At 37.9% G+C, this 25,983-nt stretch overlaps 1 protein-coding gene and 1 long non-coding RNA gene across 5 annotated transcripts in view; one reads left to right on the top strand and one right to left on the bottom strand.

The window, feature by feature from the left end:
* Window positions 1-494: 494 nt before the first annotated feature.
* VSTM2A (V-set and transmembrane domain containing 2A) lies at window positions 495-25,713 on the bottom strand. Of its 4 annotated transcripts, none has more exons than XM_054641011.2 (5): window positions 25,192-25,711; window positions 22,537-22,703; window positions 21,569-21,619; window positions 17,894-18,230; window positions 495-2,094 (listed from the first exon to the last, which is right to left on the bottom strand). In XM_054641011.2, exons 1-5 carry the CDS (start codon window positions 25,268-25,270, stop codon window positions 2,018-2,020), a joined length of 711 nt encoding a protein of 236 aa, XP_054496986.2. In that variant the 5' UTR covers window positions 25,271-25,711; the 3' UTR covers window positions 495-2,017. The 4 variants fall into 4 exon arrangements, with proteins under 4 accessions (XP_054496986.2, XP_054496978.2, XP_054496993.2 ...); XM_054641003.2 differs by having other exon boundaries at window positions 495-1,972; window positions 25,192-25,710; XM_054641018.2 differs by having other exon boundaries at window positions 2,034-2,232; window positions 25,192-25,712.
* Window positions 25,714-25,739: 26 nt separating this feature from the next.
* LOC143694719 (uncharacterized) overlaps window positions 25,740-25,983 on the top strand; it is a 138,802-nt gene continuing 138,558 nt past the window's right edge. Inside the window, exon 1 of the long non-coding RNA XR_013183375.1 lies at window positions 25,740-25,894. This is a non-coding gene — a long non-coding RNA (uncharacterized LOC143694719). The remainder of the gene's footprint in view (window positions 25,895-25,983) is intronic.

Below are 25,983 nucleotides of genomic sequence, written 5' to 3'. Positions count from 1 at the left end.
TTATACTGCAGAATTTATGGAAAATTAGATCTGCACAAATATGTTATCCTGTTCTGAAGCATTGGGTTAACAAAATGTTGATTCTATGCCTTTATTTGTTCTTTATCCTTTGAAAGTAATGGGGGAAGACATCGGACTTACGAGCATTTTGAAATAAAATGTTAGGCCTGTAGACCACAGACTGGTGAGATTATAAACATACTTTTAAAATTTCTTCTGCAGTACTTACAAAGTGAGGAGAAATCACACAGCTGACCACACTGCAGCTACTTAATGCTGCTATAAATAGATCATAATAAGCATGTGGTGTATGTGATTGTCTGTGCTGATAAATGAAAGGGTGTGAATTTTTCAGCATCAGTGGAAAGACGGGAAAAAGCAAAAAACCTTCCTGATTGCAGCTGCAAATGGTAGCAATTTTTGCTTCCTGCATTAATGAATGTAATTCATGTAACACATATTACATCATTCAACAGCAAAATTCTCACATTCAGTTCACAGACAAAAAGTATTTTAATTAAGAATATCAATGAGTAATGACAATCCACTTTCAGAAAAAGCAAAGAAAGACACTTCTTTGGCCATGTAGAAGGAGCTGTGATGCAAATATATTTTACCAGTGTAAGAAATTCTCTTTCTAAAACTCTTTACCAAAAGAACTTCCTTAAAGACATGTTCTGGTTTATTTGTCTGTTTTCTGTTTCTAACCTTCCTTTATGTGCAGTATTTGACTGCAAACCTGCATTTTACAGTCTCTAGTGATTGAATCACTTCATCTTCTATAAACGTCACAAGTTCAAAGAGCTTTCAGCATCTGAACTCCAACACAACATACAAACTAAAAGAATTCATTTTCTAGAGACCATAACAAATTTTAATGTGCATTTACAGAGTAAACAGAGGGCTGAAGGGGGTCAAACCAGTCAAAGTGAAGATATGCATTACAAAATCCACACATTACTGAATTAAAAACTAAAAAGTGGTGTTTTGTCAAAAGAGGAAATAAAGATGTTTCTTGGTGGCACGACATATAGATAATATTAAAAACTGGCTTGCATGAGGACCAAAGTATGTCTACTCTGAAGTTATATCACACAGACTGTAAGCAATTTACAGAATTTAGGTTGGTTTTGCATATACAGGAGTTGCAAAATTAGAGAAAACACACTGAAATATAGAACGCACACACACACACAAAAAAAGGGATGTATATATATAAACCTCCACATAGTCATCAGGGGTTGGCCTAAGTTGGTACTTGCCATCACTGAACAAGAAACAAACAGAAAGACAGGAAAAAAACCTCAAAGGGTGAAAAGAATAATATATTGGAAAGCAAAAAGAAAAAATCTTAAAAGAAAAATATCCTTATATGTTTTTCAGAAACAACATCCCCTAGTCTGCTGAGCTGCTTAGTAGAATATTCCTATTCCTCATGCAAAAAAAAAAAAAAAAGAAAAGAAAAAAAAAGGCTTTTTGATAAAGTTTGTTTGTATTCTTTTTATGTTCAATCACTCTAGTTTGTTTCATTATTTGGCCTCTTTTTGCTTCCAGGCTGGAACGGTTCTTTCAGCGTAGGAAACCAAATGTCATCCATGGTAAATTCTGTAAAACTGAGGACTCGCAGGCCAACCCCTGAGAAGTTAAGGATGAGGCTTCTCCTTGCCAAAAGAAAAGGAAACTAGGTCTTGCTGTTACAAAACGTTTGATTACATCACACCAGTTCTCTTCAAATAAAATATCAGTGATAAGCCAAAGAAAATAAGATATATCAAGAAAACATGTGGTATCCTCTTCTTTTTTATAATATTTATTTTATTTTATTTTATTTATTTAGTAATTTTGTTTGTACTTCCTGAAGAAGGTGCTCCTTGTGTAGAGATTTAGAGTACATTGGGTGCAGAGTGGTGGTTGGAGGTTAGGGTCAACTTTGCTGTCCGCTCCGTGGATTTTACAGGCGATTTGCTCTTTGCTTTAAGAAGAGAAAGTGATATTGGAAAAAGTCAGCACTTTTAGATTAAAGCAAAGCACCCTTCACAAAGCCACAAACAAGAAGCAGGACAGAAAGTCCATGGCTTGTAGCTATCCTCGCACCTGCGGAAGAAGTTATAAGATATTCGCTCATCTTGCAGATTTCCAATGCTCCTTATAAGGCTGTTTTAAACATATACATTTATTTATTTAATTAGCTCGCCAGGTTGGCTCTGGTGCCCATGAATGTCTTGGCATGCACTGCAAACAACAACACATACAAAGTATTTCAGTCCCAGGGAGGTTTTTGTTTGTTTGTTTTGATTTGCTTCTTTTTTTTTCCTTGTCTTTTTAAACAATATTACCCAATGAAACCACAAACCAAGAGGAACAAAACCAAACACCTTCCACCTCAGAGTGTTCTTTACAAAATCATTTCCAGCATCACATCATTGACTGCTAACAAGAAGTTATCCAGTGGCTAAAGAGTGTTTTCTTATAACCGGGGGAGATACAGGCAAATAACTGTGCTATTTACAAGGGGGAAACAGACTGCCAAAAGGTTTGGACTATATATTTTTTGAGAAATTATATTATCCCAGACTTTGTTTTCTTTTTAAAAAGCTATGAAAACAATGGTCTGTATAATTATTTCTAAACCCACGACTTTAGCGTGCTCGCAGAATGAAACCAATTGGGCTAGACTGATTAAACTGAAATGTTCACACACCAAGGGCATGAGTATTTAGTTGTCTTACATGCCAAGTCTCAGTGCTTGATAACTCCCTGTATCATTTGGAATTACATTCAGAATTTGAAACTAATTACTTGAGGTCAAAACTATAAATGTAATTTGGTAGCACTGTAAGTAGAAGTTCAGCTTATAACAGTTTGATGCATGATTAATAGATTTTATATCTGTGTCATGTATTTGAAAAGGATAAATATTATTGATGGTTACAGGCATCAGTCCTATAGCAGGGTAACAATGGTGTTATAAGCAATCCATAATGAATGATGGACTTGTAATACACTGTTGGGGTTTTCTTTAATCTATTAATCATGTATAAGATATTTTTGTAAAGAACTTAATATTAAACTAAATTGTGGATTTCATTGCAGCCCCCAAAAGTACATTTATCTTATCATAAAGAATATACACAATGAAAGCAAAAAGAAATCCAGACAAGTGCTCGATTTTTTTAAAGTTTTCAGATGTAATACTGTTCTATGTATCTGCTAACTATAAGTGAAGCAAGAAGTCTTTCTGTTCCTGTCTTTAGTAATTTTTTCCTTTTTGAAATGGGGATTAAACTAAATCACAGATTTTAGATAAACACTGCTTGCTTTGCTAAATATGTGGTGTGAGATGTTACATATATAGCTGTTTCCATAAAACACCCCTAATCCTCTGTCATATACACAAGAATATCACAAAATAGTGATATTTTAATTATACATGTGTGAACTGAATTGCTAAATAAATATTAACTTTTAAATGAAAACTTGTCTCAAAGACATTAATAACATTTTTCCAAGAGAAGTCCAAGGGAGCTTTGAGCTTAGTTTCTACTGAAACAAGACGTGATTGGGAAGCCCTACTGTTCTCTTGCCCGTCCGATAACCTTACTCGTAGTACACTGCCGTAGTTTGCTGTGCTTCCCAGGACACTTGTTCTATATTGCAAACAGGCAGATGCACAAGCAATTTTGCTGCAACTTTTTGCTGTGTGTTGTCCTCACACAGATAATATTAATGATCCTGAACCCAAGAGTTCAATTTCTGGTTTTGGTTTTACTGCAGCATGACTTTGTTCAATCTCTCTGCAAAAGCTGGCAGTTGACAGATCTTTATGAAGGCTTTTCTTTCCCTAACAAGGTTAGCAAAACTGAGTTAGAATCTTTGTTAGTGTTAGATCATTTCCTGATGTATTGAATTATTTTTACTTGTTTTATTCAATTTTTTTTAATTGAACTAAGGAAATATGTCTTAATACAACTCTAAAGTGGTCTTTTGAGATACATTTTGTCTGCACAAAATACATATAATGGAACTTGGAAGAATCTCATGAATGTATTTTAAAAGAGTTTTTATAACAATTAATGATGTTACAATTTGAGAATTTTAAATCTGTGCAGAAAAGAAAAAGTATAACATAAAATAAGTTTAACTTAAAATATGTCACAGTGAGAAAAGCAGCACCATATCTGCAGAACAAATATTCTCTGATTTTTGTTTTCATTTTTCTTTTTTCAATAAAACAATGTGTGGAACCCCAAATTAGGGGGTAATATATAATGCATACACATAAACTTTTTATTTAAAAAGTTCAGTTTCTGAATAAATCATGACATCCCTCCAATTAATTTCACATGTTCTGCATCCATTTTCTTCTCTAAACAGCAAGTTTGTTTTGCAGGGGATTTAGACTAGAGTACATGCAGTAGGTGCAAGCTAAACCAGTTCTAAACATATTGGAAAAAAATAGGGGAAATAACAACTAAAAAAATTCAGTTTCTATGTGAAAAGGGGCTATTAGGATTATTGGAAAAAAACCGTAACAGACAGCATCTTCTGCAAGGTTTTGGGAACTGGTTATTAGATCTTAATCTGATTTAATAGTTTCTAAAATGCTGTTTAATCCAAACAGATGAATTTTTGGTCATACATCAGCCCACACAAAATTGACCTGAAATATACAGTGACATATGTGGCTATTGAGTGTGCTCTCACCTTTTCAGTGATGCTTTATGAAATAAAATTTAAGAAAAATACTCAGTTTTCATTTTTCTTTTCCAGAGAAGAAAAATTGTATTTTTTTTTATGAACCTAAGTATTTGCTTAGATTTTGCAAGAGTCAAAGCTGCAAAGGTAGAACAAGAACATAGCAAAACTGAAAGCAGCTTTTGCATACTTTTTTCCTCTTCCTGTTCTGCCATTTTTGCTCATATTTTATTATTTTGTTTTTCATCTTGAAAAAAAAAGTGACAAAAATTATTCATAAATTTCCATTTTGACTTAGAATCTGGAGGTCATAGCATGCTTAAATCAGAGGCTCAATTGCACTGTATCCAAATTCAGGCTTTCATGCAGGTGTGTTTTTAGTCTACCATTCTAACTAGGACTTGAATAGTATCACCTGAACTGTGAGCATGTTAATGTAAGTTAAAAGCTGTCTATCTGACTGTGGTTTGATAAACTGATTACTCATTATCCCACCATTTCTAGCATTATTTTCTAATTAACATAATGAGAGCTAAAAGAAATTTTATTGTAGGTCAACAACACTGGGTAAAGCTGAACTGCAATTATGTAATCCTCAAAGACATTCACTCAGAAGAACTGTCGTGTAATGTATGTGTGTATTATTTCTACATTATTAGTTAAACTCCACTTGATGTGTGGGTCAGACATTCTCACCACTTTCACAGTTTCACCTGTCAGCCATGGGGATCCAGTTAAATTCTTCTTGTGATATGTAAATCCCCATTAGTTGTCTTTTATTTCCTGCTCCTAACATATATCCAAAAGGGCAAATGTCCCCAAAATACTTAGCTTTCTCCTGTAAACAAATATTGTACTGCCAAAGGCATGTGATGATGAGTTTTTGTGCAACAGCATGAAAGATTAGTTCATGACATTAAAGTGTTTGAAAATGTGTTTTATTCGAATTTATTATTGACTTAAATTTTAAGAACACAAAGAAAAAAAATAGTGATAAATGATTATGACCCTAGTGTTTAAAATAGAAAAAAAGTTTCTGTCACAAATGCTTGCTTGTATTTCAAGGCTCATGGTGTATGAACCCCAGAGCTAAGCATCAATTTTGCTGTGCTAATGAAATGAATTTTAGAGCATCTAATTATAAAAAAAGCCACCAGAAGTTATAAATTCTTAGCAAAATGCAGCTGTCTATCAAAAATGTAGCTACTCCTTCCATGCCTGAATGCAAACAGGCATGATCCCTTGCCTTCACTAAGATATTGATCAGACAAAATTTGTGTATGATACATGGGATTTGGGGACGCAAGCAGGGTTGGTTGAATAATTTTGCCCATTTATTTTCGCAACTGGATGAAACACTGAATTGTGAACAAAGCAGCTGCCTCAGGAACTACAATTTTAGCATTTTCTATTTGTAAGAATACCCTACACAGTAAACCACCCTGGGTCTCAAAGAGTTTGCATCTGCCAGAATTGAAGTTTAGCAAGTTTGGCATTCCTTGTGCTTTGTAAGGTTTAGGATTTCTCTGGGATGTAATAGCATCCAGAATACTGAGCCTCAATAGCTGTCAGAGCCTCTGAAAATTGTCTCCTTACAGTTGTGTGTACAATGGACAGTGTATTCTCCTACAAATAACAGAAGGAATCTGAAAATTCAACAGCATTTCTTTAGTACTTTACTAAACATATAGGTTTAGTTAGGGTATCCTAGAGTTTCCTTTAAGTAGTAACCCACTGATCACAACATTACTAACAGTAATGCCTTGGTAGAGTCCTGGCTTTGTGCTGACCAGTACAGGAGAAATATAGCCAGTCACACAAAAGTTCATCCCAGATTCTCTATAAAGATTACATTAGGCCAAAATATCAACACATATATTTCAGAGACATATATTTGGACTGTGCTGGGTAGGAGGTAATTTTTTTGTTCTACTGATATCTGAAATTACAGAGCTGTTGAAACCTTGGAAGCTTAATTTTTCAGGAATTTGTGCTGAGGTTTTCCATCTTTAAATGCCTGGTTTTGCAACATTTAGCTTTGCTTTTTACTGTTAGATTTGAAATTGAACCCAGTTGAACCCAGACAAAATCATAATTTTGTATTATTTCCAGGAAAAGTAAGTAAAAGTTCATGTGATACCTGCCTTAATTTTACTGGGGACATAAATGAACCATAAGATTACTTGGAGGATATGTACAGTTTTATTTCCATAAAGACAGGTAAAACGAAGTATGACTGATTTTATTTGAAGTTTTATTTGAATATGTCTCACACAGGTTTTCAATAAATAGATACTTCTCCTCTGGCCTACCAATTGCTATCATTCTTATTCCTCTGAATTGCATAACTCACGATTGTGTATATCTCCTCTATAGTGATGGGATAAATATACCCAAACTCAGGAAGAAATTTTCTAATCCACAAATGTAAAATCCCCTTTCCTTCTTTGGGGGAATGACTTCTCAACTGTGTTTTAGGGCTCAGTCATCTGTGTTTAATTTTGGGGAACTGAATGACTGAATGAAGATGAGCAATAAGTATCATTCATATTCAATGGAGACCCCTTTTTCTACACTTTTACTGTATCTTTCTCCATTGGTTGTACAGTAATCAGCTTAAAATAATGTGATTTGCTCATCACATACTGCAGAGGGCAAATGAATTTGTCTCACACACCAGAAGAAATTTAGAACAGGTTACATATTGAATTTCCCCAAAGTCTACTTAGACTTTGCATTCAGCATGTAGCTCTGTTTATCTGATATCTATTCCTTTTCTCTTAGTGATGCCCAGAAGAGAAGATGAGAAAGAGAAATGGGATTCTAGATGGATTCTTAATCCTTAGCTTTTACTAGATAAGGCACCCAGAGTGGCTCAGTCTTGTAATGGGGCAGAAAGAAGTTACAACTTTCCAGCCCTAAACAGAGGAGAGAGTTCTTCCAGAAATCTGTGCCACAATAACTTCTGGAGAACTTTGTGGGCTAAGGCAGGTCACAGCCTTTACCTTGCTGCCAGCTACACCTCAGGTCATGCTCTATGCAAACTAGAGATGGAAATACTTGGAAGAGAAAAAAACTAGAGGAGACTTCAAATATGGTGGCATGTAGAAAAAATTATACTTGGCTTCAGGCAGCGGTCCAGAACAAGCCATAGCAAAACTATAAAAGGACAACAGCAGTATGAAAGGAGAAGGAAAGAGGAGTGGGACTTTGAAAGACTTCTTCATTTTTGCAAAGCCAAGGTGGACAGAAGTAGAATTAAGGGTTTACTGGTGTGAAATAAACTGGAATTTTACATTCAGATTACTTTCTACATCATTCCTGACATTAACTCCTACCTAGAGAAATTTTTAATTCTTGTCATTTTTGTCTTTCTACTAGAACATATCTGAGTGTCATCATTCCCTGTTTAATTCCTAAAAAAGTGCTCTTGTTCCTATCTCATTTTTAAGCCTCATGAGTAGACCCAGGCTTCCTAATTGGGCCATCATGCACTATGAAGAAGCTAAGAGAATCTCTAATGTCTTTCTCAAAGATGAAAATGAGGTCACCAAAATTATTCAACCCTGTCATCCTTTTGCCTTGTACAGACAGGTGGGAGATGTAAGATCCTTAAACATATAATTAAAATGGGCAGTTCATCAACATTTATAGATGTTTGTACTTTTCTGATGAAAATAGCCAAAAGTGACTGTTGAGTTTGAACACAGCTTTTCAGAAAGATTAAATGGATAGTGTACTTGACTTAGCCAATTTCTCCACCTTCCCTGACTTTCTCAGGAGAATGACATTCTGCCTACAGTCACAAATGTCCAAACATCAGCCATTTTTAGCAGACATCCTATTTCTCTTCCTTTCTTTAGCTGGTGTTTGGACCTGCAAAGTTTTAAAACCTTTTCACATGTGTAAGTAAAGCATTGACTTCAGCTGTTTCTATTTCAGTCAAAGAGTACTTTTTGGGAAAAGCGTTGCTGAAAGAGATGTTTGCATATAGTCTGTGAAATATCAGTGTTAGCTATTTAAATAAAACTTGTGTGAGAAGCAGTCCAGGAAACAATGCCTATTGCACTAGTTCAAAGCTGAAGGGGAGGGTTGCAAGCCTAACCAAATGCAATTGATAATTGTTATTGTTTCAGAACAACTGGCAGTAGTTTTTCTGACTGCTCTTATCAGCACCAGGCACTTTTCCCTCTCATTCTTCTCTTTCATCCTATCTCTCAAAGCCATGGATAAAAAATATCTTAGACCTTTTCTTAAGTGTGACAGAAAATATATAAACTAGTGCATTTGTATTTATCTGTACAAAATGGCTGATTCTAAAGCAAATGCAGTTTTTTCTGACTGTTCTGTGGTAACTCATCCTCATACTTTTATAGCATTACTATACTTTCATATCGTTATGCCCTCTACTGAATGAAGGTGGAATTTAGGCTGTTAACAAAAATGCTTGAATTGACTCAATTTTTTAGTAGCCAGCTTGTGCTGTGACAGCTAAACATGCCTCCAACACACACTGCTCAGCATTTTTGTGTATATAAATTTGTGTATATTTGATATACACCACATTTAATTAAACAGTAAATGGAGCCATTCTTAAAAGATACCATAAAGTTACAACAGGACTTTTATTTGAAGAAAAAGAGAATTGCACTTGTCCTTCTGCCCCTTTGCTTTTTGTATCTCATTAATTTTCTCATCTATTGGAAAGAAACTTTAAGTGGGTGATACTTAATATTACACTATCATCTTCAAGAGCACTGCCATGAAAAACATATGCAAAGAAGGTATTATAATACAGACATAATCAGAAATTCTGATTTTTTGTCAATATTTTAATATGTGACATGCAGTTCCCCTTTTCTCATTTTTCATACCTAATGCTTAGGCTTATGTTTTACATACGGTCAACCCGGTCTCCTTCTGTTTATATCATTTATATACGAATTATATTCATTTAATTCAGCTATGTTTCCACTGGATGAGTGTGTTTTCCTCTGTCTGATTCCTAGATAGCAAGTGTTTAGAGGCAGGGACCATTCCTCTGATCCTTTTTTTGCCTGATGAATAATGCAGTTATTACAGAGATTAGAACAATGACTAACAGAAGGTGCCTCTGTCTAAGAGCTATGACTCACAAGTTTTTAATGGCTTTAGCTGGAGCAGTTTAAGATGATAGTGCCTCCATCTCTCTGCCTCCCCCTCTTATGGAAATTAAATCCCCAATAGTAAAAATGATACTAGCAAACCTCATGCCATCTTTTCACCTATCTCAGTTTAAGAACCCTGTTTTAGTTTATCAGCTGTCATTGATGCCTTTAAGGCAATATAGAGGCTTGACACTGTGAACTAGAAAAGCTGAGCAGTGGACACCTATTTCCTCCTATCATCCAGATTTGGGGCAATAACTGCTGATTGGAGCAAGACAAATACTTTGGCAACATTTTAAACTGCTAGAGCTAAATCAGTGTTCACAGTCCAAAGCCTTCACCCTTGGTATTTCTGTTTTGCAACTAGAAAAAAAAAAAAAAAGAAAAAAAAAAGAGCAAAATAAAATTATTTTAAAATCACCCCTACAACCACAATGAACTAGTTTGAAAATCATGGACTGTGAGAATGAAGCTCAAAGTATTTGGCCAAATACATCTGAGATGTGGGATCAATCATAACCATGAAATATCATTAATCAATATTCAAAAAGATGGTCACTGAATGGTAAATATTGAATGTGTGGTAATAATTCAGAAAAGTACAAAATAAGTAATTGACCTGTTATTTTGTCAGCACTTCAGACAGGCACAAACCTATGTAGTCATATTATCTAACATTATAATTCTACTAAAGGGCCGTGCACCCTCTGAATGTATAGCTCCCTGTGAGACCTACTGCTAGTTCTTGGCTTCATGATTGATTTATTGCTGCTCCTTGACAAAATATCTTGTCTTTTCAACTTTTTGTTTCAGTGGCACAGAATGAACTGGAGATGGATACACCGTCTTCTGTAGCCTTGTTGAAGTCATTTTTATAATCCTTATTGCCCCGTGGCTGTGATTTGGTGGCCAAAATCCTCAGTCAGTGTCACAGGAAACAGCAGATAAGGTAATAACAGCAGTAAAAATAGGAATGTCAGCAGAAGTAGCATCCAGATTTTTTTCTTTTTATTTTTGTTGGTTGATGAACACACAGATTGAATGTTTGAAGCACTGTAAATGGGGCTGTGCAAATAACTTTCACATTTTTATTCACAGAAAATTAGGCAGCTTTTTTCCAAGATAGTAGCAGTCGTGAGTAGGTGGGGGATCAAACTTCAGTGAGATGGATCTGACTAGAACACCCACACACAGACAAGATAACAATTTGCACTGCCAAAAAAGTACAGTGGCAACTTCCTTATGATAGAGTAAATTGGAGTTTGGAGTATCTTCTCAAGGAAGGCAGCAAGATCATTAGCTTCTCTTCAAATACCATCCAGCTTTATCATCAACAAAGAAGAATTGATTACAACTCTAGCATAAATATAGTAACAATCTCTGGAATATCTTTGAAGCTTTTAAATGATTGAATAAAATACAAAATCTCTCTCTAGAGAATAAGAAGATACTGATATTGTTGAGCTTTCTAGCTAGTCTATGGCCAAGGTTTCAAAGAGAAACACTAGGAACTTTCTAGCTAGTCAATGGCCAAGGTTTCAAAGAGAAACACTAGAAAAAAGTTGATCAAAGGTGAAGAAAAAGCACACAGAAAAAACTGAAGAAACAAAACCCACCATCAAGAATGCCCTCTCCCCCTGAATCTATGAGCTGAAAAGAGCAGTTTTCAGGTGTTTTTCTTCCCTTCATTCAGTTCCCAGAAACCTTTACTGTCCTAAACTTTATCAGGTGGTACAAGGAGAACAAAGCTTCAATTCTTCTTGTAATTCACTCTCACATTATGAGTAGAGGAGAATTCATCTTCATCCTCATCCTTTAGCCAAATTTTTTGCTATTTTAGATGAATGACATCCTTTAGACTTCAGCAGAGTTGTATCCATTCCAGCCAGCAGATAATTGCACCCATTCTTTTCCATTTTATGTGATGCAAGGAATTTTCATAATGAAGTAGGGCACCATAGGAGGGAAACTTCCTGCTTCTCATCGGAAAAAAATGAAAATATCCTCTGCTTTGCTGTATATCTGTCATGTAACAAATGGGTTGTGTTCTGAAGCAAGGAAATCCCATCAGTTATTTCAAGAGCAGGCCCTGTCACATATGCTGCAATCTCTGATGACCCAGTGCAATCTGTCTGATTGTGAAGCAATGAAAAGCAATTTGAGTGAGCTGACAAACAAATCAACACAGCTTCTCTCCCACCCTTTTTTCCCCTCTTCTTCCTTTATTTTGTTCTCTTTGTTTACTGAATGTGTGCCCACCTGCAATATTTCTAGTAGTATTTACCAAAGAAAGTTTATCAGGCATGTAGAACAGAACTACTGTGATTCTGCTACTCTGGGACCTCTTGAGTGGTCTCTTAACAGATCTTTGTATGTGAATTTTGTTCTAAACATGAGGTTAATCTGAAAGGTTTATTTTAAGCAGCTAAAAGAAAGGAAGATATATGATTAGGTGGATATGTAGCAATAACAGACAGTGAAACACACTGGTAATGTTACTAAAAGAATAGGAAAGATCTCAGTAAATATTCATTATATTAACTACAATGTAGATGGGTAAAGGGCAAAATTATTTTCTTAGACTTTGTACATTTAGTTTCAACTGTGTCTGTTCTCACTTCATTAACAGCTTCATAAGAAAAAAATAACTAATGAAGTATCCAAATACCATCATTTTTACAGAAATATGAGTTACAGTGATGTTGTCATGTATTTAACAACAAATCCCAAATATTGTCTCAAGATATTTCAGAAAACCATTATTTTCTCTTGTGATTCATTATTAGTGTTTAAACATAGGCATAACTAAGGTTGAAAATAATATCTCTGATTTCAGAAAGAATATGTTTGTAATGAAGCATACCCAAGTACTCAGTCTGGTATGGGCATGTGGGATTGCACAACTGCTCAAACTTGTAAAACAAGGGAAAGGAACAAGTACTGGCTGGTGATTGCTCTCTCTTCTTAATTCCCAAAGCTGTGTTTTTATAAGAGGGATAGAAATGAATAGAAATTTACAGTGGTATAGTATCAGTGATTGGCAAAGGCAATGAGGGATGATAATTTTGTGCTTGTGACAGGAGTTAGAACTGCAGATACACCAAGAAGAGTTAGTTTCTGGGTCTAGGTGAACTAAGCACTAGGAACGGGATTTTAGGTACTTGTATGCATTTTGTTCTATCAGTAAGTACACATACAAGAAATTAAGATGTGAGGTTTTTAAAAGAAACATAAAGCATTATTGAGTTGATTTTGCATTGGAAATTCTGGCCTTAAAAAAAACAAAGGGTGAAGGGTTAGCTGCTCTAAAGGTGTTGCTTTGTCAATTAATTCATTCAGAGCACATTAGCACTTCTCAAAAGATGTTTACAGTTTCAAGGTCAAGAGCTAACTAGTTATTAGGGCTACATCAACTAACATGGTTTCAATTGATTCCATTATTTTGAGAAGCTAAAAGAAGTAGAGCACCATCTTTTCATGAAGAGGGAATCAAAGTATATATTTCAAGTACAAAGAGAGGTTGCAGTGCATACAGGTGTAAATTGGAATAATGTTTTTGCAAGCATTTCTGAGAACAGCTGAATAAGGTTCAGAACAAGAAGGACAAAACTGTATTGGGTTTTTGCTTTCATGAAGTCCAAAGAAAACTGAGACATGACATTTTGCTGTGCCACAATCACAGTAATGGCTGGTGCCTCCCAGACTTATAGGTACTCAGTTTCTAAAACAGTAACTATGAAAAGCAAAGATTCTTTTAGGGACGAAAGCAGTAATGGTGGCTGCCACATTGGTGGAGGCTAGAGCAGACATTTTGTTCCTTCTGCTTTGAAAGGAGATGGAACATAAGTTAAAAAGAATAAAAAAACCCCAAAATGGAAACTGGTTTATATCCTAAAAGATTCCAAACTGGACATAGAATTAGTGCTTAAAACAGGTTGATGACAAACGTTTCCTAGATTCTCTAGATAAAAATGGGAGACAGGAAACAATGTCCTCAGTTTATCAGGATGAACAGAGTGAAGAAAAAAAAATTATCCTCTTTCTTTTTGCATTCATGCCTGATGATAAGCTTCTCAGTGTGATTTAAGATGCCAAGAATCCAGGTCATTCTGCCTAGGTAAGTACTACCTTCTCCTTTGAGTTACTTTTCAAGTAATTCATTGGAACTCTGCCATCATCACAGGAAGTTTTGGCATGTAGATAGCTTAATAGATGAATTTGTTACTTCATGAAAGAACAAGAAGTTGCTAGAAATGTGCAGAGTCTGTATATAAGCAGGCAGAAAATTGACCTAATTGTCACTTCTTCATTTGTAATTCTCTGAGACTGATCTTCTTGAGTCTGAAAAGCAACTAATGGCTTTGAGTGCTTTAACAGAGCATTGGCAGAACAGGAAGAGCTTGGGGGATATACTCATTCTCAGCACAAAAAATTCTTCAGCTGGTTTTGTTGCTATAAATGTTGAGTGATTTGAATGCAGACAGCAGAGTTAGTTTAGATTTGTGTCCATGAAACAATGACATTTGCTGCAGCTTGGAGATTATTTAGCTTCCTTTCACCTGAATTCATTTTAGCTCTTGGACCCCATTTAATTCCTTAGAATTGCAAAGCTTTGTTATAACTCTGTAATTTTACCTTTGGACTAAGATAGATTGTTATGAATAATTCAGGAAAAAATATGTCTATCACTTCACCTGCATAGGACATTTTTTGGATGTATGCAGATTACTCTGTCATATTACTCAGATTCCTATTAAGCTGTGATGGGTTACTTCATTTGCTGCAGCCCATAATTATGAAATGAAAGGGTCAAGCTGTGTTGGCTTTAACTTCTGCTTTCCTGACTTTTTTGACTTTGAGATAGTTATTTAGTGCTTCTTAGTATATTCTATGAAGACTCTGTGGGAGATGTTCTCATTAGCTATTTCTTCCTGTATTGAATCTCCATTATGCTTACAGTAATAAATGTTTATTTTTTTTACACTCACATAATATTTTTCAGAGCAGTGCAAAATACCTAATGGTCCTCATAGCACTTTAATTTTTCAGCTGTGGCTATATCAGACAGTTATCACTGAAATTCTTACTTTTGAACAGAGTAAGAGAACAGCAGAAATAACTGTTCAGTTGGGAAGTGCTGATGTTTCAAAATGGTAGTGACTGTAAAATGTTTTTACAGAGCTACAAAGTAAATATCTATTGTTAAGAAATAAACAAAATTCTGCAGTGTATTTCAGGATAAAAGAAGTCGAGTAGAGTGTTACCTTTTAAAAATAATTTTTAGGGACAAAATAGTCATATAATCAGAGTCAATTTTTCATATATTAGTTGAGTTTTTCAGCAGTAGCTGAATACAGAATTCCCAATAATTCTACAATGTCATGTTTCCCATTGTTGTAAATGTATTGCACAATAATCTGTGAGCATGGCAGTAAAATGTATTGCTTGCCAATAACTACATACCAACTCTTTATACTGGGGAATATTTGATATAGTTACCTAGAGTTAGTAGCACTTTTCTCTTCAAGCAGTAGTGCTGAAGTCAATGTTTTACTCAACACGAACAAAAATCACAACCTGTACTTCTTTCAAGTACAAATATGTACTTAATTATGATACATTTGTATTCAAATGTGTTTCAAAGTTCTAGGCTGGATGAATACATTGCTTACATATAATGTAATCACACAGCAGTCTTGTGCATGCATAAATATGGTTAGCATGATGTCAAAGAGGAGAAGACTCTGATAAGGTGAGGAAGTTGTGTTGATTCTGTATTATAAAAAGATAGACTATTAACATCTATGAAACCTCATTTCTGCTTTATTTGAGGTCTCACAACTGACATATCCCCTCCCTCAACTGCAGTTGCTCCTCTAAGTTAGATAAAGATAAAACTCCTCATTTCCTTGTGCTCCTCTGGGTATTTCTATTACTGTAGAACAACTGTAAAATGGAATGAAAATTCAAATCTCACCACAGCTGGAAGAACCAGGCCAAGATATTCTCAAGTAAAGGAAAGCAAATCTTGGTTCACAACAGTTTAACTGATGTTTAAAATCTGATGTCAAAATTATCACAAATAACTTGTGTAGCAAGTGACCATTAAATCAAAATTAGGCATATGAGTAATTCCTGGTACACTTTTATTTCTTCAGTAGATAAACTACACCTCTGATGAATGTAGCATTTGTCTGTGCTTTGTCATAAAAAATGAATTAATGAACTAAATTATATTTTATCTGTTAAATTTTTAAAATATTTTTGATTAGGATTGTCTGTACTTGATCTGCATTAATCTTTGCTCAAGTAAAAAATTAAAGATTTTTTTTTTCCTCAGAGAAAAAAAAATCTTTAATCTTTGACAGAGACCTTTCCATGTAATAATCTATAAGATCTCAAATAAGAAATGTCCAGTAGTCAGTCAAGACATTGCTTGGACTAAGGACGTAATACTATAAAGTAAATTATATATCCAAAATTATTTAGTGGATTAGCTGTTTTGTGCACACTTCAGCTACAATGCAGTATAGTCTGTTGCTACATATTTAATAAACCTCTGACTATTTTAATTAATTTCACATAAGATGGAATAGAAAGCAGAGTTTTCCCTTTATGGAAAAGTCTGCTGCTTTGAAGTGTATGAGTCCAATAGAAAATAAGAAGTGTATACGTTTATCTGAAAGGAAAGCCGTGGTAGAATGGTGGTTTTAAATCAAGTGAAATATTTATTTTCTTCTAAGAGCCTAGATATTTTTGGAAGAGCTTAAAAAGGAAAGTGGCTCCATTTCAGGGAAAGAAGACTGAATGTAACTTACAAAAAATTTATAAAGTGTATACAGAGGTAAAATATTGATAGTATATGCATCACCTTTTTTAACAGCAATAAGAATTTTTATATGAATAATCATATTGTTTCAAGCTGTAAGGAAATGCATTTTCCTCATAAAAAAGTCTTTCTAACTTTTCTTGCCTGTAACTTTGAAGTAATTTCACAATAGGTGTGCTGTGAAATTTGTTGTATTCACAGTTTTTGATTTAACAACATGCTAGAAGAAAAATGATGCATCAGAGTTAATTAGCTTCTATTACATATTTTAAGGTATGCTGTGATTTTGTGCCTTACATTGGCCCTCAGTTTTAATAGAAGTAACTCAGAAACCCTTAAACTTGGACAATTTGTTTTCCAGAGGATATTTAATCATTTACAACATTTCAGTTTTTTATCTTGTCTGTATTGCCATCATATAGAACTGCACCTCCTGTATATTCATGTACTTTTGCATCACTGTGAATTTTATGGTATCAATGTAGAAAATTAAAATTTATATTGATTATAGGTTATGTGTGCAGTCATGAACAATATCCCCCCAACAAAATGTATAGAATGTTAATTTCTACATGACAGACAATGGAGGCACTGCCATTTCAATCCTTGATTCAAAGCCAATGATCAAGCACTTGAAGATGACAAACACACTCTCTCTGATACACCCATGGTCTTTCTAAAGCCTACACAACAGAGAAACTATCTGGTGTCTCTAAGGTCTGCTTAGATTTAGAAGTCAAGTTCCTTATGAAAACAGGATTGTCAGTGAAAGTAGATTAATTTTAACAAATGTTGAAGATCTAAATTAGGTTGACTGGTGTAAAATAACTTAGGAAAAAACACATCTGGATGAGTGTTTTATTTAATTTATCATGCACAGATATCTTAAAATGAGATGGGTCATTCACTGACATACCCCTGTCTCTCCACACACACTACAGGGAAAACTAAGCTTTGATTTGAGAGCTAGCCTTAGGTGGGTAAAACTGGTAGAGATAAAATCCACGTATAGAAGTTTAAGGTTTTTTGCTTCTTCTGCTCAGAAACTTATTCTTCAGATTTTAGGAAGTAAAGAGATAACAGGAAGAATAGAAGCAGAGAGAAGGAGGAACAAATGAGCACCACACTCTTCCTAGTCACAATTCCTGGTTACCTTGTTGATTTAGCCTCCTTTTACATGCTGGTAAGCAATCAAATGAAAGCTCAAAATGCTTTACCATACCTGATTGTGGACTTTGTTTGGGGATTTTGGCTGCTGCTTCGGGGCTGGAGGTGGCATGTACACGCTGATTGGCAGAATTGTGGATGCTACTTGGGACAGCTGCTGAGATGTTTTTACGAGGTTTCATGTCTTGCAACCACATTGGGGATGCCTCAAAGGCTTGCATTCGCCGAGAGTGGCTGTTAGCATTGACTTTGAGAAACGCCTGGGCCTTGTACTCCTGAAGGTCTCCATAGTTGGCATCGGTCACCCTGCACTCATACAAGCCTTCATCCTTTTTCCTCACTTTTGAAATCTGCAGCTTGTGGGAGATGTCATTCCCTTGTACTTTCACTGTCTGCAAATTTTCCAGGACAAAAAAAAAAAAAAAAAAAAAAAAAAAAAGAGAAGAAAACATTGTCATGAATTCTTTCTTAGGAAAAACTCTATGTGCATAGCACCAATTTACTCAATGGTGTGACTGTGCTTACTGCAGGGAAGTTACATCAAGGATGAGTATGGCTAATTGTATCTGTGAGGATGCCTGACATCTTCTTTCCAAATCTTCTTAGATAGTTTGCTCTGAAATTTAATTAGCCTCAGAAAAAAAAACCCAAACTACCATGTTCATTCCAATTAATTGCTTAAGATCATGAACATTCTTAATGAGTTTTCTTATGTAAACCTAGTATCCATGTAGTTAATTGGTTAAACCTTTCCAGTTAGTTGGCTTCATTGAATAATTCCGTTTCTAAACTAGTGCATTAACAATTTTGTTGAAGATGAAGATTTAAACCATGTAAATAACTATTTATTAGATTAGCTTGTACTCTTCACTATATTGAAACTATATTTTACATTCAGTTTTTTTCCTTCAAGTGTGTCTAAATTTTTGGTATTTTTTTCTGTTAATGATAACAAGACATATTGTGTCAGGTTGTTTCTTTTGTCTTGTTTATCTGTGTACTTATTAGAAGCACAGGTTAAAAGTTGCCAGCTAAAAAAAGGCTCCTGATTTATTTTTAAATACTTCTAATATCTGAGGGCAACATAACATATTTTTATTTCTGATAATTAAAACACACATGAGTAAATTATACATCCAGAAATGTGTGACAGGTATTAAGATGCATTGGGAAAAGTTAACACAGATTCCTTTCTGTATGCCCATCACTTCAGAGAATTTATGTTTAATTAATTTTCTATTATTCTCTATCTGAATTAATATCTTTTGCCCCACAGGAAGCCAGTTAAAAGGTATTCCATGGGATATAAATCTTCAGCTTTGAAGAACTTCTGAACCTGGTTTACTTCCACTGTTTCATAAACATGAATGCAAATGTTGCTTTGTGTCGTATCATTGACAGCCAATAAGGAGACATGAAGATGATGAATACATGGTAGATCCCAAAAATAGAGAACCACTAGATAGAAGCTAGACACGTGTTATTGGGAACTGTACAATATATTGCTTCTGACAGCTTGGCCTACTGTAGTAACCAGTGTTGGCAAGGCACCTATTATGCCTTCTTGATAAATTGAAGAGCAATACTCGTGAATATGTCATTGCTTTAAGGTACTGGATGGACTTTATAGCCTGTTGTGTTGTACCCAGCTCTGAATTTATACTTGGCAAACTGAGTTGAAAGTATAGATTACAGACTTACAGGCATAATGTATGCAATATTAATTGCACAGAAAGTGCTGGATAGTTATTTAAATCAAATTCAATAACAATATATATCTCTACTGAACAATTCATATTCAGCAAAAGGATTAAAGAAGATTCATATGAATGGAAAGAGTATTGGTAGGTCATATTGTGACTTCATTTGTTCCTGTGCAAGACCCAGAAAATTAACAGTGCTGCATAGCCCTGTTAAAAACAGAATTTTTTTGACTTTTGCATTTGAAATTTAGAAATTCTTGCAGGCAACACATATGCATGTTTTCAGTTTTCAGTGCTGCTTTCTCATTTAGAACAGATAGAAATGGTGTATTTCAGCCCACATCTATAATTTTAAAAAATATTTATTCAATGTACTTTAGTTTTCATTATGGTAATTTACTTAGTACTTATGAGCTGTGTATGCCTTTAAAAAAAAGGCTACATTACAAAATGTAGATAAAAAGTAGATTTAGACATCTACTAATCTTGACTGTTTTTATTACAAATATAAAATAAATGTTTTATGCAAGCTTATAGGAGCACCATAAATACCTTCTCATGAATTAATATTATACATAATGAAAGAGATTTGTAACTTCAAAGATGAGACAAGCTTTACAGTCTATATTGTGTCTCAGTTCTTATGGATTACTTCAGGGATTTCAAATGAGCCGGTATTGATAAGGAATGAATTATCTGCTAGCCCTATGTTTAGTAGAATAGTATCCAAGGGCCACATGTGAGCCTCATTTGTAAGATAGTCTACAAATGCAACTGAAGATATGCTCCACCACACAAATCATTTCTAGTCAATGGTGAGAAGTATCACAAAAAATGTTTGCACGGCTAGAATATGTATTGTATTGAACACAGCAAACCTGAGTCCTCATTTATAAATGCCCTTCAGCTATACTTAGGTGTACTTTGACCTGATGTAATTATCTGGTTTGTTATTTGCAGGCATCAAAAAACAGCTGAGTAAAGGATTTGTCAGAAATTATTCCCCTTTATTTGTTGCTGTTTTAAGCTTTGCTGGTACTTAAAGACTTGTCTGCAGCTAAAAAACACTTCCAAAGCGATTATGCCAGAGAAAGGGAAAACCCCTCTGGGCTCAAAGAGAATATTCATGCTGCAGTATCTGCTTAGTATCTGTGTCTTTCCACTGCAGTGAGCACCACACCATTATCCCACCACCACACATTTCTTGGGATGCTGAGGGAGGAGGACCTGACCTATTCTGAGGTCAGGAGCAGCCTTCTGGCTGTGCCTGACTCAGGACATGAGTCGGCTGTGGAAGGCATCCTCTCCCTGCAGGGAACAGCAGCAGGGGGAATAGAGCAACGCTGCTTTATAATTCTGTTGAGATAATATTCTGGTTTAATCTCCAAGCAGCAGATTGGTAACTGGTGTCAGAATCTCTCTTTTGTAAAACTGAGTCTCTGTGGTGAAGAGTTGAGATTGCTCCCAATGGGGAGATTTTGTCCAAAGCCTTTCTGAGCTCTCCTTTTGCCAGCAGGTATGGACCTGAGAAAACACCCATTTAAGCAGTTGCACACTCCACTAAAGGAAAGTGCAGCTTCATGGACAAATTTCAGCCTTAGCAACTTTGGTCTGCTAAGGAAGACTCAGCAGTTGCCCAGGGTAAATGAGAAGAAATGCAAGGATTGGTGCAGGCTGAATTTTTCACAGGTACAAACAGGGTCTGCCAATGGACTTTGCCTCAACCATGCTGGTCGATGCCTCCGTGTCCAATGGTGAGGGGGCTTCATGGGGAAAAGCTGTCCTGACACCCTCTGCCAGGACTGTCAAGGAAGTAGTCACAGAATTATAGAATCAACTATTTAGGTTGGAGAAAACCTCTAAGATCATTGAGTCCAACCCTTGAGCTGCGGGCTGCCAGCCACCCGCAGTCTGCGGTGGGATGAGGAGGAGATACGGGGCAGGAACAGCACCCCAGTGAGGAGGCCCTCATTGGGGAAGGGACCCCCGGCCGGCGGGGACTGCCCGCGCCCTGCGGCGACACTTACGCTGATCTTCGTGCCGTCGTTGTCCAGGTCCCGCTCGGGCAGGAACTCCACCTGCAAGGAAAGGAGCGCCGCCGTGGGTCTCCGGCCCTCGACCCGCTCCCGCTCCCGCTCCCGCCCCGCCGCGGAGCCCGTGGAGCGGCGCGCCGCGCCTGCCACCTGCGGGCCGCGCCGGGGACAGGCGGGGACAGGCGGGAACAGGCGGGAACAGCCGGGGACAGCCGGGAAGAGTCGGGAACAGCCAGGGACAGCCGGGGAAAGCCGGCACGGGCGGCCGAGGGACGCGGACCCGCGGACCCTCCGCCCTCCCGCTTCGCATGGGCGTCTTTTGTCGCCCCCGATGAGGAGACAGCAGCGGCATGGCAGTGTGAATGGACATGGCCCTTCCTGTCCCATTTAGAAGGATGAAATCACGCTGTTGACTGATTTTGGGTTTTAACTTCTTTAGGGGCATTGGTACCCCCCTGCCTCCCCCTCCCGCTCCTGCGTGTGCCCTCCTGTGGCAACTGCTTACGGAGTTAGGGCTGCCAACTCCACTGCGCTAGCTGGAAATTGGAAGGCACGTGTAGGATCTTGCCACATGGGAAATATAAAATTCTCACGAGGAGCAGTCTTTGAACAGCTGCTTTCCAAGGGAAAATGAAATAGGGAAAAGCAATAATAATAATAATAATAAGGGGGGAAGGGGGTGTGAGGAAACAGACTTTGGAAAACCTGTATTGTTTTGTAAACAGCCCTAGCTGCATCGTGGAAGTGACAGACACCAAAGGCACCAACCCCTGAGGTGGGCATTTTTCTCTGCAGGTTCCTGCTCTGTCATTTCAGAGTCAAAATTAAGTCTCTAGGGAAATGCAGTACCTCTCTCTGCTCCTTCCCTCTGCTCTTCCCTTCTTTCCTTCTCCCCTTTCCTCCCCATCCTTTCTGTAGCATTCTCCAGATGGTTTTAAGACCCCATGGCAAAGGATGTGTACCTGAGTTCCTGTCACCTCAGCTCCAGTCTCTTGGTCCTCAGCTGCCCGCAGAAACCACCACTGGATTTCAAGGTACACTGAAGTAGAGCCACTTTGGAAAGCACAAGACATCTCCACATTCTGCCCTTCAGTGGCCGTGACATTTCGGGGAAACTCTGTGAATTTTGCTGTAAAACAAATGCATAACATATTGCTGCCTTCTAATCATTTATGCTCTGCTTCTTGTGTTGTGGGTTTTTTTTTTCTTATTGTTTCCTTCCACTCCCCCCCTTTTAAATTCTCTGTTTTCTTTTCTTATTCCCACTCTTTTCATTTTTTATCTCTCGAGTGTGCCACACATTATCTCCCCCAGTTTTTCTCACACCCGGGTATGTTTTTCCTCTCTTATGCACAAATCCACCCTCTTTACACTCTCAATTCTGCTCATGGGAAATGCTATAGATCCCCCTGCTTGCTCCCATGAGCTGGTGAAGTTTCACATAATTAGATCCAAATACCCTTGGGCAGAATGCAGTATTTCACCAGACTCACTGAGGGATTTTGTACAAGACCACTATAGGAGAGGAAAAAATCAGCCTGATTTATTGTATTTTGTAGGGCTGAGCTGTAGACCTGTAAATTGTTAAACATTCCACAGCTAGCTGAAGCAGCTGTTGGCACAGGCACCTCTGGGTACTCTTCTGAGTAAGTGTTACAATCACTCCTCAAATGTCCTTTTTAAAGGCCTTACCTGACTTAGTTACTCAGATTCTGAGAACCTCTGCTTGCATAATCAGACCAAAAGTCAATTCACCTTCTGTTTCTCAGTCCCAGCAGACACTTTCTAGAACTAACCTTCATATTTGTATCTCAGTCCTTCAACAGGATCTGCCCATTTCAGTTTACCACTGCTAGGTATAAAAGCTAATGCTGATAGACATTGTTCAAGACATCAGTAATTCTTTAAGTCTCAGTCTTTACTTCCTTCTCATCATTCCTATCACTCACTTTAAAATTGTGCAACGTAATGAATCATGATAGTCAAGTGAGGGGGACTGCAGACAAACAATCTAATAAATAAATGCGGTGTTTCAAGAAGAGGAAAAATTGGAAAGACTCTGCAATGTCGCTTTCTGTTATGAATTGCTACAGATTGACTAGAGCACATAATGATCTGAAGGAAATGTGATGCAAAAGAAATATTGCTCATTGTCTCCTCCCCTCTTCCCCTCTCTATATACAGTCTTCCTAGCCAACCTGGAATTGGTGGGATATTTTGGTAACCAGTGTTACTTCTCTTTACCCTTACATCTGTCCTGGCAAGAAATACTTTCAAAGCTGCTAGCTTTAAATTCCACGGTGCCCCTTTTTCAGACCCCCACCCCCACCAGCCAGTCATTGCTAGTCACCGACTTAAACTGACAGAAGGACCGTGCATTTTGTGTGTTCGGTGCTAGTAAGTTTGTTTTGGGGTTTCTTTCCCGTTTGCTCCTTCTCTCCCCTCCTGGTCAGTACGTGTGAGTGGCGTGGGGACACGGAGTGGAACGCTGCCGGCATCCCCCCGGTGGCACCGCCAAGCGCGAAGCCATGGGGAGCTGCGGGCAGGGGAGGGCAGCCGGGGCAGCGGGCAGGGGCGGTGGGAGGGGGCAGCAGGAGCAGGACCAGGCGGTGGGAGGGGGCAGCAGGAACAGGACCAGGCAGGGGCAGCGGGCAGGGGCGGTGGGAGGGGGCAGCAGGAGCAGGACCGGGAGGGGGGCAGCGGCGGTGGGAGAAGGCAGCAGGAGCAGGACCAGGCGGTGGGAGGGGGCAGCAGGAGCGGGACCAGGCAGGGGCAGCGGGCAGGGGCGATGGAGGGGGCAGCAGGAGGGGAGCAGGACCAGGCAGGGGCAGCGGCAGCGGGCGCGATCTGTCCGTGGTGCTGACGGCGGCGCCGCAGCCGCGGGGTCCCGAACAACCGGCTCCTGCAGCGCCGGGGCTGCTTGGAATGCAAGGCGCGCCTTTCGGCGGAGAGGGAGGGAGGGAGGGAGGAAGGCGACGGGGGTGGGGGAGGTATTCAAAGAAGTCGATTTTGTCTTTTTCTCCCTTTTTTTTTTTTTTTTTTTTTTTTTTTGGTGGGGGTGAGAGTGGTAGAAATGAACATATTCACGGAATAGGAATGAAGGTCTGGCTCTGAGGATTGCAGGATAATAAGAGAGGAAAGGGAAAGCAGCACGGAAGGAGACTGCAATATTTTAAGAGAAGCAGTAGGTTTAGCCAGCCGGTACTTGGTCTGAATGCAATAAATATGCATGCATGGGTAGGTGTTTATTGTATGCAAACATGCCTCTATAACAACATGCACAACTCAAACATATGCATGCCCATTCCCCAGCACCCCTTCACTTTTCTGCAAGGTGCCTGCTATGTCCCTCTTTACATTTGGGTAAAGGAAGCCTTTTCTATTTCTACTTTGGGGAAACTTCTCACTTCTTTTCCTATTTACAGGCAATCTTGTCTGTACAAACTAAATGTAAACCTGATGCTTGGTGTTCTTATCTCTTACACATTTTCGTTGTTTTTCTTCTTTTCCCCTTTCTTCCTTCCCCCCCCACCACCCCCCCCCCCCCCCAGCCTGTTTTCAGTCTGTTTTAGCATAGAAAACCAGACACATACATATTTGACAATAAATGATCTTACCTTGGGTAGAAAGTCCTTGTTGAATATAGATAACTGAAAAGAAAATGAATCCAATATAAGCTAGAAAGATCCCCATCATTCCAAGATGAAGAAGTCACATCAGGGAAAAAAAAAAAAGCCAAAGGTGTCCTCAGAAAAGAAAGAACTGATATATAAGTGTATGTATGTATTTCAAATATCTGAACAGAAAGAAATGTTCAATGTTACAAAAAGGCTCTGTATTGTAGACCTGGCTGCGACACTGGCAGCATTCTGCTGCTCAGTGGAGTCTTTTTCTTTGAGAAGAGTGAGTATTGCAATACAGCGTGGTTCAGATGAGCTGTCTCAGGCGCTGTGTTGCTTGAAGTCCAGATACAGACTAAAAAAAACACAAACCGTTGAAAAGTGGGTATCAGCTGCCTTCTGTGCCTTTTTTCAGCTACCTGGCAGCTTCATCCAACGTCAGCTCTTGCTGCTCAGGATGGCGTGATGACTGCCCTCCCTACACACTGATCCAGCTTGGGAAGAGAGGAGTAGGGGAAAGAAAAGGAGGGGGGTGGGGGGGGGGGGGAAGAGAAGTCTACTGTGCTTGTATTGCTACAACTTTTCCTTCTAATGGATGCGATAATGCCTTTAACCCTTCCCTCTCTCTCCTCATACTCTACACCTCTACCTTTCTAACTTCTACTGCCTCTGATGCTGGGCTAAATCTGCGGGGTTTTTGGTGGGTTTGCTTTTTTGTTTGTTTCTTTGGGGTTTTGGGGCGGGGGGGGGGTTTGAATAGTGTACTGCTTATGATAGAGGGAGCTTTCA

The sequence above is a fragment of the Agelaius phoeniceus genome, chromosome 1, assembly GCF_051311805.1.
Source record: "Agelaius phoeniceus isolate bAgePho1 chromosome 1, bAgePho1.hap1, whole genome shotgun sequence".
In the NCBI taxonomy this organism is placed as follows: domain Eukaryota; kingdom Metazoa; phylum Chordata; class Aves; order Passeriformes; family Icteridae; genus Agelaius; species Agelaius phoeniceus.
The sequence above is the reverse complement of the archived record's forward strand: the minus strand, read 5'-3'. Positions and strand labels throughout refer to the sequence as shown.